The sequence below is a fragment of the Bison bison genome, unplaced genomic scaffold, assembly GCF_000754665.1.
Source record: "Bison bison bison isolate TAMUID 2011002044 unplaced genomic scaffold, Bison_UMD1.0 scf7180017864035, whole genome shotgun sequence".
NCBI classification, from domain to species: domain Eukaryota; kingdom Metazoa; phylum Chordata; class Mammalia; order Artiodactyla; family Bovidae; genus Bison; species Bison bison.
This window is the reverse complement of record NW_011494607.1, coordinates 8005059-8021200: the sequence shown is the minus strand read 5'-3', so window position 1 is coordinate 8021200 and position 16142 is coordinate 8005059. Positions and strand designations below refer to the sequence as shown.

At 42.3% G+C, this 16142-nt stretch overlaps 1 protein-coding gene across 2 annotated transcripts in view; it reads left to right on the top strand.

Moving 5' to 3' along the window:
* Positions 1-3937, top strand: part of RNGTT (RNA guanylyltransferase and 5'-phosphatase) — a 240518-nt gene extending 236581 nt beyond the window's left edge. Inside the window, exon 17 of one of the 2 annotated variants that reach the window (XM_010834696.1) lies at positions 1346-3937. In XM_010834696.1, the coding sequence (XP_010832998.1) occupies positions 1346-1503 (158 nt within the window). In that variant the 3' untranslated portion in view covers positions 1504-3937. The remainder of the gene's footprint in view (positions 1-1345) is intronic. The other variant, XM_010834697.1, reaches the window with a different exon arrangement.
* The last annotated feature ends 12205 nt before the right edge of the window (positions 3938-16142 follow it).

Genomic DNA, 16142 nt, shown 5'->3' with positions numbered 1-16142 from the left:
TCCTCTTTAAACCTCTGGGCTCCTGCCAGGTGCTCAGGGGAGCAGTTTAAAGGGCAAGAAGGTGAGCTGTGGACAAGGTGAATTTGTTGAACAACAACCATAACAAAAACCATGGTAATTGCAGATCTGTTCAAAACGCTAAAAACCATCGTTTGCCAGATGGTAAAAGACAGAATTAGCAGGGGAGAATGTAATTTCCAGCTCCTAAAATAGCTTTACAAACAATGGAGAACAAAGTCAATGAAAAGCTTAAAAAAAAAATGTAGAATTTGGTATGCTATCTTCAGGATGTGCTCTGGGTACAGTGTGATTGCTTTGGGAATTCAGAGTAGTAAGCTTATTTCATGAGGAGCAGCATGCATTAATTATTTTTATAAGGTAAACTACTACTTCAGGCAACTCTGGATTGAGCTTTTAGTGGAATTGGAAAAAAACCAAACAAACCAAGATTAAAGGTTAATGGGATTGTGAACTTTAAGAGTGCTCAGTCAGTGAAGGTGTGATGGTGGGATGATAAGCTTAAGAGATAATAAAGAAATTGACAGTTTGAGTTTTACAGCTTAAAAGTTACTTTTATACATTCAAAAGATTCTTGTTAGAACTATTTGTGTTCAGACAGGATGAGTTAATTTCAAAAAAGAGGAGTAATTAAACCCATGTCTTTTTTTCTAAAACCAAGTAGGTAAATACAGTTTTGATCACATAAGAAAAGGTGTTTATTTAATAGTCATTTTGTTATAATACCTTACTTCAAACAAGCTACTAAAATAAAGAAAAATATGCTTTCCCAGCTACAACAGAGCCTTAGTGTGCTGTGTTACACACGTGCCAGTGTGCACGTCTCTCTGAGAGAGAGAAAGGTTGGAGGACACAGGGTGTGTTTTCTTTAGAAACTGTATTAACATGGACTGGAGTGAGATGCATTGCACGAGATCAATATGCAATACAAACTGTTTGGAAGGATCGAAAACTGTGGTGAAGACAGTCTTAAACCCAACTGCTTAAACATTTTGTTCTAGAATTAATAGTGAAGAGTAACCACTAGAGGGACTTCGCTGGGGGTCCACTGCTTCCAATGCAGGGGACGTGGGATACATCCCTGGTCTGGGAACTAAGATCCCACAAGCCACATGGCTCTGCCGAGAAATGAAAAGCCACCAGCAATGCCCTCATTTCAGGGGTGGGGGAGAGAGGAGCAGTTTAATTCGCAGCAGGTCACCCACGTCGGCAAGATGGAACGTTCTAGCCTGTTGGGATGGAAACCTCTCCTGTCTTCATCTCCCTGGGGCGAGTCAGCTCCCTTCATGAACCCTCACATGAGACACGTGTCTCCCTTTCTCCACAGCTGTGTGCAACAGTATCTCCAACCCTGTCACCAAGGAGATGCTCTTCGAGTTCATTGACAGATGTGCAGCAGCTTCTCAAGGACAGAAGCGAAAGCATCATCCAGACCCAGACACAGAGCTCATGCCTCCACCACCTCCCAAAAGACCTTTGACCTAAAGACCTGCCTCTGACTTCAGGACTGAGAGGAAAGATGAGTGAGAAAAAATGCTGTTGTCCCATTTTTTGCAACCAGAGAAATTAAAAAAAAAAAAGAGTGTGGCTTGATGTTGATACACATTTGACTTAAAAAAAAAAAAAAAGTATTGTAGCCAGTCTGTAAATATTTGGTGTTTTTGTTTCCTCAGTGCTACAATACATCATGGACTTAAACATTTTATTTATATCTGATAAATTCAGCCTTACCTTGTGGAATCTGAAGATTGAAATATCTCAAGGTTTAAATGAGATCAAAATCAATGAAAAAGAGGCCTTGTTTATATATGGATACCTTTTGCTTTAATTTATAAAGTTAGCAATCTGGAACTGTGAGTGCATAGAACATTGTCTTTTTTAGAAGTTATATTTCAACTATGATAGATTTTCCTTTTAAAACATTTAGGCAGTGGCATTAAACATTCTTGCTATTATTTATCATGGATTTCCTACATCTCTGAAATTCTGGTATTCAAAACCAAATGACAAAGTTGTTAAATATTGTACTGTATTAAACAACTTGGTCTGGTTTATATCATTTTAAGTTGTTTTGGAACTGTAAAAGTAAAAAAGTAAAGCTCCATCTTGTGAATGTCATTCTTTCTAAAGGAAGTATATCTAGTCTGTGGTTTGAACTACAGTATCAGACATACCCAGTCTGTCCACTCTGGCAGTGGTCTTGAGTCACTTCATAAAACGTGGAGATACACCGCCCAGTCCCTGTGTGGTGTTCTTCTGGGAGGCTTTTTTAATGCCAGGGCTACTTCTCCCCTACCTCGGTGGTATCGGCGCATTGTAAATTACATTAAAACACACAACTCACTGTGATGATGGGAGTGATATCAGGTATATACACAATGTTGTATTAGTTCCTTTATACAAAACTGCAAAGGAAATGCCAGCTGACTCCTTTGATTAGAAGGTAACATCAGTGGAAGAGAATGCTGTCCCTGGAAAATGCTCTCCCACTGCTAGATAAATGCAGAGGCAAAGACTAGACATCTGTAGGAACTAAACATGAAGGAAGCCAAGACATTTATTTTCAAAGCCAGAATTTTCTCTCATCTTCTATTCTGGGAATGCTATTTCGGTTGTACATCTGAATTTTAACACATTTACTGATAGATAATGGATTTAAAGAGTGGCTAATTCGTCACGTGCCATTGTTGAGAAACTGTGTTCTGATTGGTTTGTCAAGGAACTCTTGAGAATTAGCTTACTGGAGGCCAATGTATTTATTTTTAGGGTACAGGTTTTAAGTATGTGTATTTAAAACAAATTTTCATTATCTGAATTTTATATATGTAAATGCATATATATGTGAGTATAGGCAGCAGTGTACATTCTTCTACTAAGACAGTGAGACATGAAAATCCAAACGAGTCACCTAGTAGATTGAGTATCTGATAGGATTTCTATATGAAACAGCACAGATTAACCAAAAGTGTATTTCTATTCATTTGAGTTTTAATGTTTTTAAACAAAGTTTTCTCCTGCAATGCTTTTCTATATGAAATACTGGAGTCATGCTTGGGCTTCTCCCTTTATTGTTCCCAAGTTATGTAATGTGAATTTATTCAAAATGCCATTGTAGTGTTTGTTTCCTAGAGTACTTTTGTGTGTTTGAGTGCTACAGGGATAAAAACATCTGATTGCTGCTGCAACTATTGAAAGGTGGAAATTGGTCAAGATTTCATGGTGTCTTGTACAAAATGGATCTGAAAAGCCTATGCAACTCCTGATAGTCTGACACCTGCTTCACCAGGATTAGTGGCTCTTTTCACACAGTGTGATGCTTTCTTCCAAGCTCGTGTAAAGGCAGAAGCCTTTTGCTGATGAGAGAGCAAGCCTTTGTCAGCGGTCTTTAATGGAGTTAAAATGTTTATGGTAATTGTAACCTTTTAAATGAGTTACGTGAAAAGAGCATCTCATCTTCAGTACACTCAGATATTTTCTCTTTGCCTTTGTGCATTTTCCAGGACTTAATTTTCTTAATTTATCTCTCCCTTTCAGTTGTAGTGATGTATAGTAAGTAGATCCCATTTAGCCCCTCAACACATTACCATCCTTAGTGTCATAAAAAGTCATCCAGAAAATAATCGGGGTGGAAGTCTGGAGGCACAGTTTGGGACGTCATGAAGGAAATACTTCTGTCTCAGCCCACTTCCTAATAACTGTTTTCTGACGCTGAAGTTATGTAGACAAGAATAAGAAAACTTTACTTTCCTTTGTTATCACAGATAAAAGATTTTGCTCTGTGTTTGAAAAAGATGTGGAAGACTTGACTGCCTGGCTGGTTACATTTGCTTTCCGTGAAATGCTCAGAAAATGTCAGGACATTCCTTCTCTAATTGTGTGTCAGTCCATATTGTAATAAAACTACTGATTTAAAATAACAGAAAGTGTATCTGCTTTGTTTTACTGCTGATGCTTTTGTGTCCCTTTTGTTGCTTTTATCAGATCCTCTCAACCATGCCCCTCAACATCCACCTAGTTTTGTTGCATTCTTGAGATTAGCATAAAAACTTGGAAAATCCTCTATTTTTCTTCCTGAGAAACCACGAAACTTGAAAATTATGCATCAAATGCTTCCAGGTAGGAAAAACTAATGCGTTAGAGAAAATCTTGGGCTAGATCCAGAGACCAAGTCTAGGCTCCGCCTCCTTTGGATTTCTGTCCACTCTAGGACTCATTTCTCCCCATCTATAAAGATGATCAAAAAGAACCTTCTCAGGTCTAACATGATTCTTGTGTAAAAGCCAGTGTTTTGTGACTATCCTGTATTCACGATAATAGCAATATCACCCTTGTGGAATATTCACCAAACCCCAAACACAACCACTTTGTTCAGGGAGATACCATCTCAACTTCATTTTGCAGTTGAGAAAGCTTTGACCCAAGGTTACATAGCTAGTGAGTTGTAAGCTGAGAACCAAACATAGGTCTTTCACCTCCTTCACCTAATTTGTTGTTTAGTTGCTCAGTGGTGTCCAGCTCTTTGCAACCCCATGGACTGCAGCACACCAGGCTCTGCTGTCCTGATTGATGGTGTAGTAAGTACTTGCCGAAAGGCTCTGGTACAGCTCTTGTGGGGAGGGCTGCTTTCGTGCCAGGGTCCCAAACTGTTTAAGTTGTTTCTTCAGTGCTAACAGGTAATAGGTTATGAGCACCTCTCTCCAAAGTAAGATGAAGTTGGGAGCAGAAAAGTAAATATATTTTTAGGAACTTACTAAGTCACATTTAAACAGTGTTTAAATGTGAGTGACACAGAGGCAGGAGTTTAATAATCCTCATTAAGATGCTTAATTCCAAAGATGCAATTAAGAGGAAATAAGTGATTAAGTCACACACTGGGCCAGTGTTTTCCGACTGTCACATAGTTTGCTGTCAGCTCTGACACTTTGGCAGGTCCAGTATCAGCCTTGGTGAACCCAGATGTGCCAGTCTTCTCCCCAGACTCAGCTGTCAGGTGACCGCTGGGCCTTCCAGGCTTCTAAGACCATTTCACATTTCAAAAAAAATCGCTGCACAGATCTGGCGTTGCCAACTGTTTTGCCATGAAAGGATATTTACAAAAAACTGTTGCTGTTGTTCCATAAAGTAAAGGGAATCTTAATTCCCAAAAAGCAAGTAGGACATAAGTTCAAAGAAAAGACATGTAATTACATAAAACAGAGTTTGTTTTACAGACGTCTCACCACACTGTCCATTGACTCTACATTTAACCCCAAACTGGTGAAAACTTTTTCATAGACCAGTGCTGGGGACTTTTGCTTCAGTGAAATTCCAGGCAGGGGCTTGTAAGTGCAGGGGAAGAAGCTGTCTCAGATGGATAGCTGAAGGTCATTTTCATAGTAACTACCATCCACTTACATCACCATGATTGATTACATTGTGCTCTTGTGATCTAAGCTGCATAGGTGACCAAGGAAATTGTCTGAATGTTTGAAAATACTCAAATAGAATGAAACCCTCACCTCTTGGAGGTACAGAAATAAGCATAGCTGAATATAACAGAAAAACAGACTTTGGCTTTGACAGCGCATCACACCAATAAGAGTCACCAATTTTCACCACTTTGAAGCTGGCACATGGACTATTTTCCCTTTAGATCGCTGCCACCAAAATGATCATTTGAAACTGCAAACCTGCCTCTGTTGTTCCTCCCCAGTCAGAGCTCCCTGGCATCAGAGGCCCTCTGGGACCTTGTCTCTACCTCTATGTCCAGGTTTGGGTCTCAGCATAGTGTGGCTCCTGGCTGTCTCAGCTCTCTACCTGTCTCTACCCAGGAACCTCTGCTCATGGTGCTTTCTGTCAGAAAGCCCCAAGCTCCCTTACTTCCAGGATCAGGGAGGCCTTTCCACCACAGGTGGCCTCTTGGCTGTCACCCTGTGTTGTGATGGTCTCCCTGGACTTCGAGAGTGGAGGGACTTGGTCATATATAACACATACATGACACAGGGCTTGGCAACAGTGAGCACTGGCAGTAATTAGGGGCCGAAGGTACACATGCCTTTCTGTTCATGCTACTAATACTCAGTCAATACTCAGTATTTAGTAATAATCCATAAGGGATAAGAATTTGTAGAAGAATATATATATATGTTGTGTTAGTTTCAGGTATATAGTACAGTGATTCAGTTGAAACTAACACAACATTGAAAATCAACTTACAATCCAGTTAAAAAAAAAAAAAAGTTGTGTTTATTCTTCTTGCCCTCAGTTTAGCTGTATAGGAACAAAAACATTGTCCCCTTAGCCTTCTCATCATCACAGAAACATTGATAACATCTCTTGTTTCTTAAGAATTTCTTCACAGTCCGTCTCTGATGCATCTTGTATTTAATCCTGATTAGAAGTGTCTTGTCTGTTCTTGCCTTTTACACTGAAAATGAATACTTCTGAGGGAATCTTCCCAGCAGGAAGAATCTTAAGAACTGGTGCCCTGGTCTCCTCACTGTGATACACTCTGAGGGAGGTGTGAGCAAAGCAGTGTTTTTCATCACGTCTCATTTTTCAGTGCAGTTTCATGGAGCTTGCCACATATGAAACTAGAAGGCTCCTTCTCCCCACCCACCTACTCCCGCCCAACTTTTGATGTTTTCAAAGAGAAGTCATTGGGTAACAGCTGAGGCTTTTCAGTTAGTTTCAAAAATAAATACCAGTCCATGATCCCTTAGTGTGAACCGTGCTTCTAGCCGTGTCTTTTAGAGTGAGAAAGGCAAGTGGAAGATACTCTTCTCCTTGCTACTATCGAATGCTGTCTTCCAGGATCTAAGGGAATAAGAATTCCCTGTTTGTGCTTCCCCTCTGAAGGCTGTCAGGGGAGTGTTGTGCAGTTTGAATCTGCAGCATAAACACACAGTGTCAGACACACACTAAAGCTGAGGGCTGCCGAGACTCCAACTGCACACACAGCCAAAACTTTCCCATAATGAATCCTTAAAAATTCTGCCTGTGGGTAGAAACTATACACCCGGACGCATCACATACAGTTAGGGTGATGCCAGAGGTGGGAGCTGGTCCAGGCCTTGGTGGATGGGTGGGATGAATTGGGGGCTTGTGGACAGAGAATGTGGGGGAGGGAAGGATGCTTTCCGGTGTGTCTAGAGCTTTTGTTCAGGACAGTGGTAGGAAATATGGCTATAATCACTCCATCCTGAGCTCAACTACCCCCCTACCCACCTCTGGCCCCTTGATCTCCTTCCAGCTAGCGACCCACTTCTTTGTTCCCCTTTCCCACAGAATCCCTAGAAGGAGGTGATGGTCCTCGCTCACGCCTTTCCACCCCATCTCTCTTGAAGCCACTACCAACAGGCTCTCCTCCCTGCTGAGATTTCTCTCGTCACCAGCACCACTGCCTGTACAGGTCCCATCCACTCCTAACTGACCTGTCAGTGCCATCAACATTTCAGTTTCTCCCTGTTTTGTTTCATCCCTTCTTTTTAATGGAAAATTTCAAATTGATACACAAATATGGAAAATGATAACATGAACTCCCACCTACCCAGATTCAGCAACGATCAATCTGGCAGTTTCTTTTTATGAATATTTAGAGTGCACAAACCAGTCTCCCATCCTCCATTACACACGTGTGCATATGCAACACACACATATACACACACAATTATTTTTAAACAAGCCACAAACCACTCCCTCCTTAGGACTTCCCTGGTGGTCTAGTGGTTAAGACTCTGCTTCCACTGCAGGGGACGTGGTTCGATTCCTAAACTACTCCCTGCTTGTTGAACCCTTTCTGCCCTTGGTTTTCAGGCCATCATAGTCTCCTCGTTTGCTTTCCTTTGACCTTCCTGATCCCTCTTGTACCTTCTCAACCTCTACATGTGATACTGACCCAGGCTCAGTCCACTGGCCTCCGTCTATAGTCTATAAGGGATCGCTCCCACTCTCCAAACACTAGTGCCATCTACACACAAACAGCTTCCACATTTATTTCTAGCCCGGCCTCTTGTCAATTCTAGGCTCAGATATCCAGCTGACAATCTGACGTCTTCATGTGGCTATCTGATAGTCACCTCAGACTTATATAGCCCAGACTGAACGTTCCTCCTCCTGTCAACTTCTGTTCCCACCTGCTTCTCATGGAGCCCAGTTCATGGCAACTGTCTTTCCAGTTGCTTCAGAATCATCCTGGATCCTTTTCTTTCTCTGACACGTCACATCCAATCCACCAGCAGATGCTAGCATCTTAACTGTAGTCAGAGTTTAATGATGTCTCCTATCTTTGGGAGACATGGATGGTTCAGTGGTAAAGAATCTGCCTGCCACTGGGTTGGGAAGGTCCTCTGGAGGAGGGCATGGCTATGCATTCCAGTATTATTGCCTGGGAAATCCCATGGACAGAGGAGCCTGGCGTGCTACAGCCCATGGTGTTGCAAAGAATCGGACACAGCAACCAAACACCACCACCCTCCCTAAACCTCTCATTTCATCTCTTGCCTGGATGATTGCAGTAGCCTCCTAACTGGTCACTCAATTTTCACTCTCACTCATCCCCTCCCCTATCCAGTCTCCCCACAGCTGTCTGTAGTATTTTTTAGAACATGTCACTTTACTAGTCACAGCCTTCGAGTGTCCTCCACCTCATTTGGGATTAAATCCTAAATGCACACCGTCATCCCCCAGGCCTATATAACCTGACCCTGAGGCCTCACTCTCTCGTGTCTTCTCTTCCTCCTTGTTCACTCTGCTCATCCATTCTGCCCCCCTACTGTTTCTCCAATTTGCCAAGCGTACTCTGAATTTAAGGACTTGGAACTTTCTTTTCCCTCTACCTGTAGTGCCCTTCCCCTCTGTGTCTGTAAGGCTCATGCTCGCTCCCTTCATTCAAGTCTTTACAGACAAATGCCTCCTCATCCAGAAGGCCTTCCTCACCATCTCATCTAAAATGCCTCTCCTGGACTTCCCTGGTGGTCCGTTGATTAAGACTCCATGCTTCCAATGCAAGGAGTGTGGGTTCAATCCCTGGTTGGGGAACTAAGACCCCATGTGCCTCATGGTGTGCCCCAAAAAATAAAAAATAAGAAAATAAAATGCCTCTCCCATCACCATGTACCTCCTTACCTGAATTAGTATTTTTTTTTACCAGCAGTTATGATCTAACGTATATGTTTGCTTGTCCAGTATCTCGGCCAGTCTGGCACAAAGTATAGGAGTTCAATAAATATTTCTAGAATCTATAAATAAATTCAGGTTACATAGATAGGCTGGGGACAGATTATGAAGGGATTTGAAAGTCAGGCTAAGAAGTTAAGCTAAATTCAATCAACAGTAAAGAGCTATTGAAAGCTTTTAAACAAGAAAGTTTAAAAAAATTTTTTTAAATAAGCAAGTGAGTTTTATGCTGAAATAAGCTGGTAATAATCTGCCAAAAGTGGCAGAAGACAGGAAAAACAAGATGGTAGGCCAGTTGGGAGGCTACTGTAGTAATCCAGGTGAGAGGTAAAGAACACAGAATAGGGTGGCATCTACTGAAGTTGAGGAGATGGGTGTGACAGGCATTCAAGAGGGAGATCGTTAGGATTCAGCAATAGTTGAGAAGTCAAGTTTACCTTCAAGGGTTTGAGCCTAATTGGGGGATAGTGGTGCCCTTAACAAAAGCAGGGAAGTGAGAAGGAAGAGCTGAGTTGGACCTGGAATGCAGAAGGAGCCTCTAGGCATGATGAGCAGGAGGTGCTGTCAGGAGATTTAGATGGAATTGTCCAAAGAGAAGGTAGAAATGTAGACCTGGAACTTGAACAAGCAGACCACTAGCAAGATTTTAAATTCATCCACACAGTAGTAATGGTAGAAACAGTGGAGTAGAAGGCTTGGAGTACCGGAGGGTCAGAGTCCCCTGTGTTAGTGGGTAGAAGAAAAAGGAACTCAAGAATGTACAGCACACAGGAGCCAAGAGAGAGAGAGAGATGTTTTGTTTTGTTTTCCCTTTGCCAAAAATATTTTTATTGAGCATTCAAAGATGAAAAATGCTAAAAGCCAAAGTAGTAGCCTTGGCTTTTTAATGTAGTTACAAATACTGCTTCTCTGAAACCTGGCCCTACTCCATTTAGCCCAGTCTGTGTGTGTGTGTGTGTGTGTGTGTGTGCACACTTGTGTGAGTTTTCTTAGAGCCTTCAGGCCTCTACAAGGAAGGCATAACAACCCACTCCAGTATCCTTGCCTGGAGAATCCCACGGACAGAGGAGCCACACTCAAGTCTCCTTAACAAGTCACACAAAACCTCCTGGTCCTGGCCTGGGAGAGAAATGTTTCTTGCTGGAAAAGGCAGAAGATAGTTCTGATTGCTCCAGGAAAGTCGTCAAGAGTCAAAGACTGAGAAAAAGTCCTTGAATTGGGTTTCCAGGTGACCTTCAGAAGGATGATGGTGATGGCTGGGATCAAGGGAAAAGCAAGAGAAAATAGGAGGAAATGGAGGTGGAGGGGGTTGGGGTTTAATCTGTGTCAACAGATGGGCTTCCCTAGTGGCTCAGACTCTAAAGAATCTGCCTGCAATGTGGGAGACCTGGGTTTGAAACCTAGGATGGGAAGATCCGCTGGAGAAGGGAACTGTTACACACTCCAGTATTCTGGCCTGGAGGATCCTCATGGACGAGGGACCCTGGAGGGCTACCTCATTACATTACCCCATTACATGGGGTCGCAAAGAGTCAGACACAACTGAGCAACTTGCACTCTATGTCAACAGATAAATTACCATTCCAAGGGGTCGTGGTTACACAGGGTGCGTTCAGTTTGTGATGATACGTCTAGTGGACTCAAGCATCTGACATACATAAAGGCAGACACTTATTGCCACGTGCTAAAGCCCTCCCAGGAGCCCCTTTTGATTAGTTAGCCACAGCAGCTGTGTGCCTGGTAACACCATGGGCTCTCTGTCCAGGCTGAGCAGTCATGCTGCATAGCTGGTCTCTCCCAGTCTCCATAGTAAAGCATCGTACATCACAGTCCTTGATGCTGATCATTGTGCTTTTGCCTGCAGGAGCCCAGAAGCAACTCTGATCTGAAGGCTACAGTCCAGGCCCCACCTGGTCATCCTGGGGGCCAAGAGGGTCCACACTGCTATAGCATACTTAGAATCCCCCTGGCCACACAGCAGGGTGTCTTGAAACAGTGGTTGGGAAGCTCTCACCATGACTGATCATCTATTGTGATAGTTTTTATTTTAGGTGCAAGGAGATTGCTTTAAAAATGTACATTAGGACTTCTCATTATTTGGAAATAATCGACTTAAAAAATAATCCTATTGGATTCAAAGTTCATTTGTTTTTTCATAAGAAATCGCAGCAAGAAATCACAAGACATTTATACGTAGAACTGAAAAGAGAAAACATTATTTGGTTCTTTAAATATAATTTCAGCGGTTGACATTTTGAAAGGTTCCCAGAAAATGGTTGTAATTTTTAAATTTCTAACGTGCAGTTTCTTGTTGATAGGGACTCCCCCCAAAATTGAAGAGATTACCATTAAAAAGTTTTGATCAGGATTTGAGGACAGCATTTGTAATGTAAAAACTGATGTAAAAAAGTCATGTCCTTGGAAGAAAGTTCCTATTTCTCATTTAACATTTTGAAAAGATTTTATTTTGAAGTTTAATACAAATCTCCATTTTCCCTGGGACTTTGTGTTTTACTTTTCTTTAAATCACAATTTCATAATATAAAAAATGTAATAGACTTTTCCCCCCAAGACACCCTAAATCTCTAGTTTACCCCAGGGTGTCATTCAAAGATTGTTATTTTCTGAGTTTGCCATGATGGGAAAAGAGCTAAGGAGTGTTGTTCTGATGACCCAGGGTTAGAGATTAACAAGGTGAAAACAGAAGGTTAAAAGGGTGAAGAATTTTACCCCAGACTGGGTAGGAAATCAAGTAAAAGTCAGAAGGGGTTGATGGCCTGGGAAATGGCAAAGAGGAAAGGGACTAAATTCCAGGATTGTGGAGAGCTGGCTCGAAAAAGCTAAGAATGAAGGAAACTGGGAATGACAGGGCACTGTTTTCCACATCTCTTACTCTGTATTTCCTTTGCTGCCTCATCCCAGTATCAGGACTTTTCCTGTTATACAGTAACAGAAAACCAAACTTATCTACTCTAGATAACTGAAGTCTCCAAGGCATGCTTGACTTCAGGAGTGGCTTGATCTAGGAACTTCCCATCCCTCAACTCCTAGCATCATTGGGCTTCATATGGTAGCCCATGGTTTCTCAAGAATCACATCTTAGTTTACATCCATCATAAAGAACAAGTATCTCTCTACCAACAGTGCCAGCCAAAGTTTTGTTACATCCTATTTAATCTGGTTGGTCATTTGCTCATTCCTGAGCTGGTCTCTGTGGCCAGGGAATGTAATGCCCTCTTTTGGCTGGTGCCCATCACTGTAGTTGAGAATGGAACCAACTTTCCCAATATTTTTGTTTCCTCACTTTTATTTTTATTGTTATTATTTGGCAGTTACCTGAGCTTTACTCATTCAGTAGAGATAGTTCAAATGTTAACTAACTGGTTAGTTAGGCAAGGGTGCTGACCAATCAGATCAGCTCTGCAGCAGCATACCCTGAGGCTCCCTGCCAAGCCTCAGATGTTAAACCTCCCTGGTTGCTAGGTTTGGGTGAGGTCTGGGGATTCCAACCCACTCCAGTATTTTTGTCTGGAGAATTCCATGGACAGAGGAGCCTGGGGGGCCTACAGTGCATGGAGTCACAAAGAGTCAGACACTACTGAATGACTAACACTTGGGGACTCCAAGCAAGAGGTAGGATAGCTGGGAGGGGAAAGACTTGCAGGGGGTAGGTAGGGAAGTGGCTATTTCCCAACTAGTATTCAAGTAATATAGCTTTCAGTATTTACAGGTGGTGTTACCATACCATGAATATTGGCACTGCTTGTATTCCAACTATTTCTGTATGTGTTTAATCCTTTCCACTGCCATAGATAGACCATTCTCCTAAAGGCTGGGGAGAGAACTTGTTTCTGAATCTCCTGTAGCACCCAGCAAGGTACATTTACCCATTCATTTATTCACTCAACAAGCTTTTCTTGAGCCCAACAAATAGTAGGTCCTGAATAATTTCATTTGAATGAATGCAGTGGTCTCCTTTAAAGGGGTTGCATAGGAAGTATTACATCTGGGGAAAGATAACGTTTCATATAAGGAGAACAAGTAAGTGGAAAATTTGAGGAAACTTAAGAGTTTATGATAATAGCAACACTCAACTTTCCTAGGAACAGTAACAGAGGTTTTCCCAAAGCTTGTCCTGGTTACAAATATATTACCCCAGATATATTGTTGATGGGAGCCAGTGGAGGGGGCTGGTGGTGGGGCGGGCAGGGCTGGAGGGAGCCCACTGAGGTGTGGGCAGAAAGGAAGACACTGCCCTGGGGTGAAGACCCAGATGCTGTTCACATGGCAGGAACAAAGCAATGACATGCAGGAGGCTGGCTGGATGACATCTGACTAGGGGGAAGTGACTACCTGAACTCTGAACACTTCCTGGGATCTTCCCAGGAAAAAAACAAGAACCTGAATGTGAGCTGGAAGTTGCCTTCAAATATATCTGGTCCCGTTTTAGAAATAAGCAAAGTGAGACCCAACGTCTAACGTGACTTTAACAAGGTTACACAGCTGGCTGCCTGACTTCTTAATTCCCAGCTCACTTGGCATTTCTCCCCGTGGAGATAAAAACAGGCATGAAAGAAAGTTGATTCCAATTAGGCAGACGATGTGACCTTTCACAAAGCCTATACAGAGCCCAGAGGTGACTGTCCTTGACCCTCTTCTCATCCTGGAGCTTGAGCAACCTGGGGTACCCGTGTGCTTGTAGGCAGCTTTGATGCACACACCCACCTCCAAGGCTTAGCTGTTCATCCAAGGTCAAGCAAAGACCGCAGGCACCGCTGACAGGAGTTGCGTAACCCACACGCACACGTCTACTTACAAAAGTTTGATTTTGATTGCCATAGAAGGCAAAACATCTTAAAATGAAGTTGAGCTATCTTTGGGTAGAATGCAAAACCGCCCATGGGTATATCACATCAGAAACGATGTGTGATTTCTTCCAGTCCTTCAACTCAAAAAAGATTAACAGATTTAACTGATGCATTCTAAAAATAAATAAATAAATGAAATCTGCTTTCAGCTTGAAACCAAGTATGGGAGTTTCAGGGTCTCTTTTGTGCGGGGGGAGGGGGAGCATTCAGAGGACGTTGAGGTAAAGGACAGTGGGGAAAAAATTTCTTTTTCAGCATAAAGACTGAGTTATAATGAGACTGTTTTAGCTCTGAGCATTTTCTGCTGGGAATAACAAGATTTACTAAAGGTCACAGAAACAAGGTTGGCTTGGAAAAAATTATGAATGGTGGTTAGATCATCACACATATGCCCGAGGAGATTTCTTCTTTTGAGTTGAGAAGCAATACTCCTTTTCTAAACCTGTCATTTAAATAATAAAACAAGTCAAACCAAGAGCTGACCTGACTCAGGACCCAGACTTGGAGGCGCAACATCTGCCTTGGGAGGTAACCACCTATGGATGCAAACCCCGGGGGGGCTTGGACCCAAGTGGGCAGTTTCAAGGCTCCCTTGCCAGTCCCCAGGTTCCAGAGCCTCAGGCAGAGGAGTGGCCCTGTTGTCTGTGTCACGCAATGTCACTCTGGTAGCCAGTGACATGTCAGCTCCCCCTTCTTTGGGACCACAGCTGAGCTTTATTACATAACAGGGTTTTCTGTATAGAAGCGAAATGTCCTTCACAGGTCATCCACTATAAAAATAGACAAATTACTAAATTAATTTTGTTGTATAAGTACCCCCTTACCCCCACCCTTTGGAGTGAAAGTTTATTCTTTTAGTTCTCTTTTGTCTTTTTTTGAAAAGAGATTTAATGTGTTACTGTGGTGCAGAAAATCAATGCTTCGAAATCAATGGTAATTTTTCAGGCTGTTTAAAATTATTCACATGACTGGCTAAGCCTGCTGCTGATAGAAAAACAGAGTTTTGTTGCAGAGGAAATCTTCAAGTTTGAAACATCGCTACTGTGTGTCTTGATGTGACTTTCTTCTTAGAACTTGAATATTTATTCCACGGCAGTAAATGATTCAGTTCAGGCAGTGGCCCTTTAATCCTTTATGCACTGGAGGCTCTGGTGTGTGTAAATCTGAACTAGAGGTCCACTTGGCCCTGAGGAGCTTACAAAAATGAATGTGTATAGTGAGGACGTGGAGAAAAGGAGCCCTCGTGCACTGTTGGTGGGAATGTAAATTGGTGTCGCCGGCATGGTAGAAAACAGTATGGAGTTTCCTCAAAAAAACTAAAAATAGAAAAACCCTATCATCCAGTAATTTCACTCCTGGGCATATATCCTAAAATAACAAAAAATAAGTAAAAAAGATATATGCATCCCAATCCCAGTGTGCACAGAAACACTATTTACAGTAGCCAAGACATGGAAGCCACCTAAGTGTCTATTAACAGATGAATGGATAAAGAAGATGTGGTGTCTATATACAATGGAACACTACTCAGCCATTAAAAAGATGAGATGTTGTCATCTGCAACACCATGGATGGATTTGGAGGGTATTATGCTGTGTGATGGCAACCCACTCCAGTACTCTTGCCTGGACAATCCCATGGATGGAGGAGCCTGGTAGGCTGCAGTCCATGGGGTCGCTGAGTCGGACGCAACTGAGTGACTTCACTTTCACTTTTCACTTTCATGTATTGGAGAAGGAAATGTCAACCCACTCCAGTATTCTTGCCTGGAAAATCTCAGGGACGGAGGAGCCTATGGGGTCCCACAGAGTCGGACACGACTGAAGCGACTTAGCAGCAGCAGCATGCTGTGTGAAATAAGCTAGCAGAGAAAGACAAATACTGTGTGTTATCACTTATATGTGACATCTTAAAGCAAAATAGTGAACATTACAAAAAAGTAACAAACTCCCAGATATAGAGAACTCTTGGTTACCAGTGGAGAGAGAGGAAGGTAGGGAATTCAGAGGTACCCACTACTATGTATAAAATAAATCAATTATAAAGATACAATATGGGGAATATAGCCAATATTTTATAATAACTATAAATGGAATACCT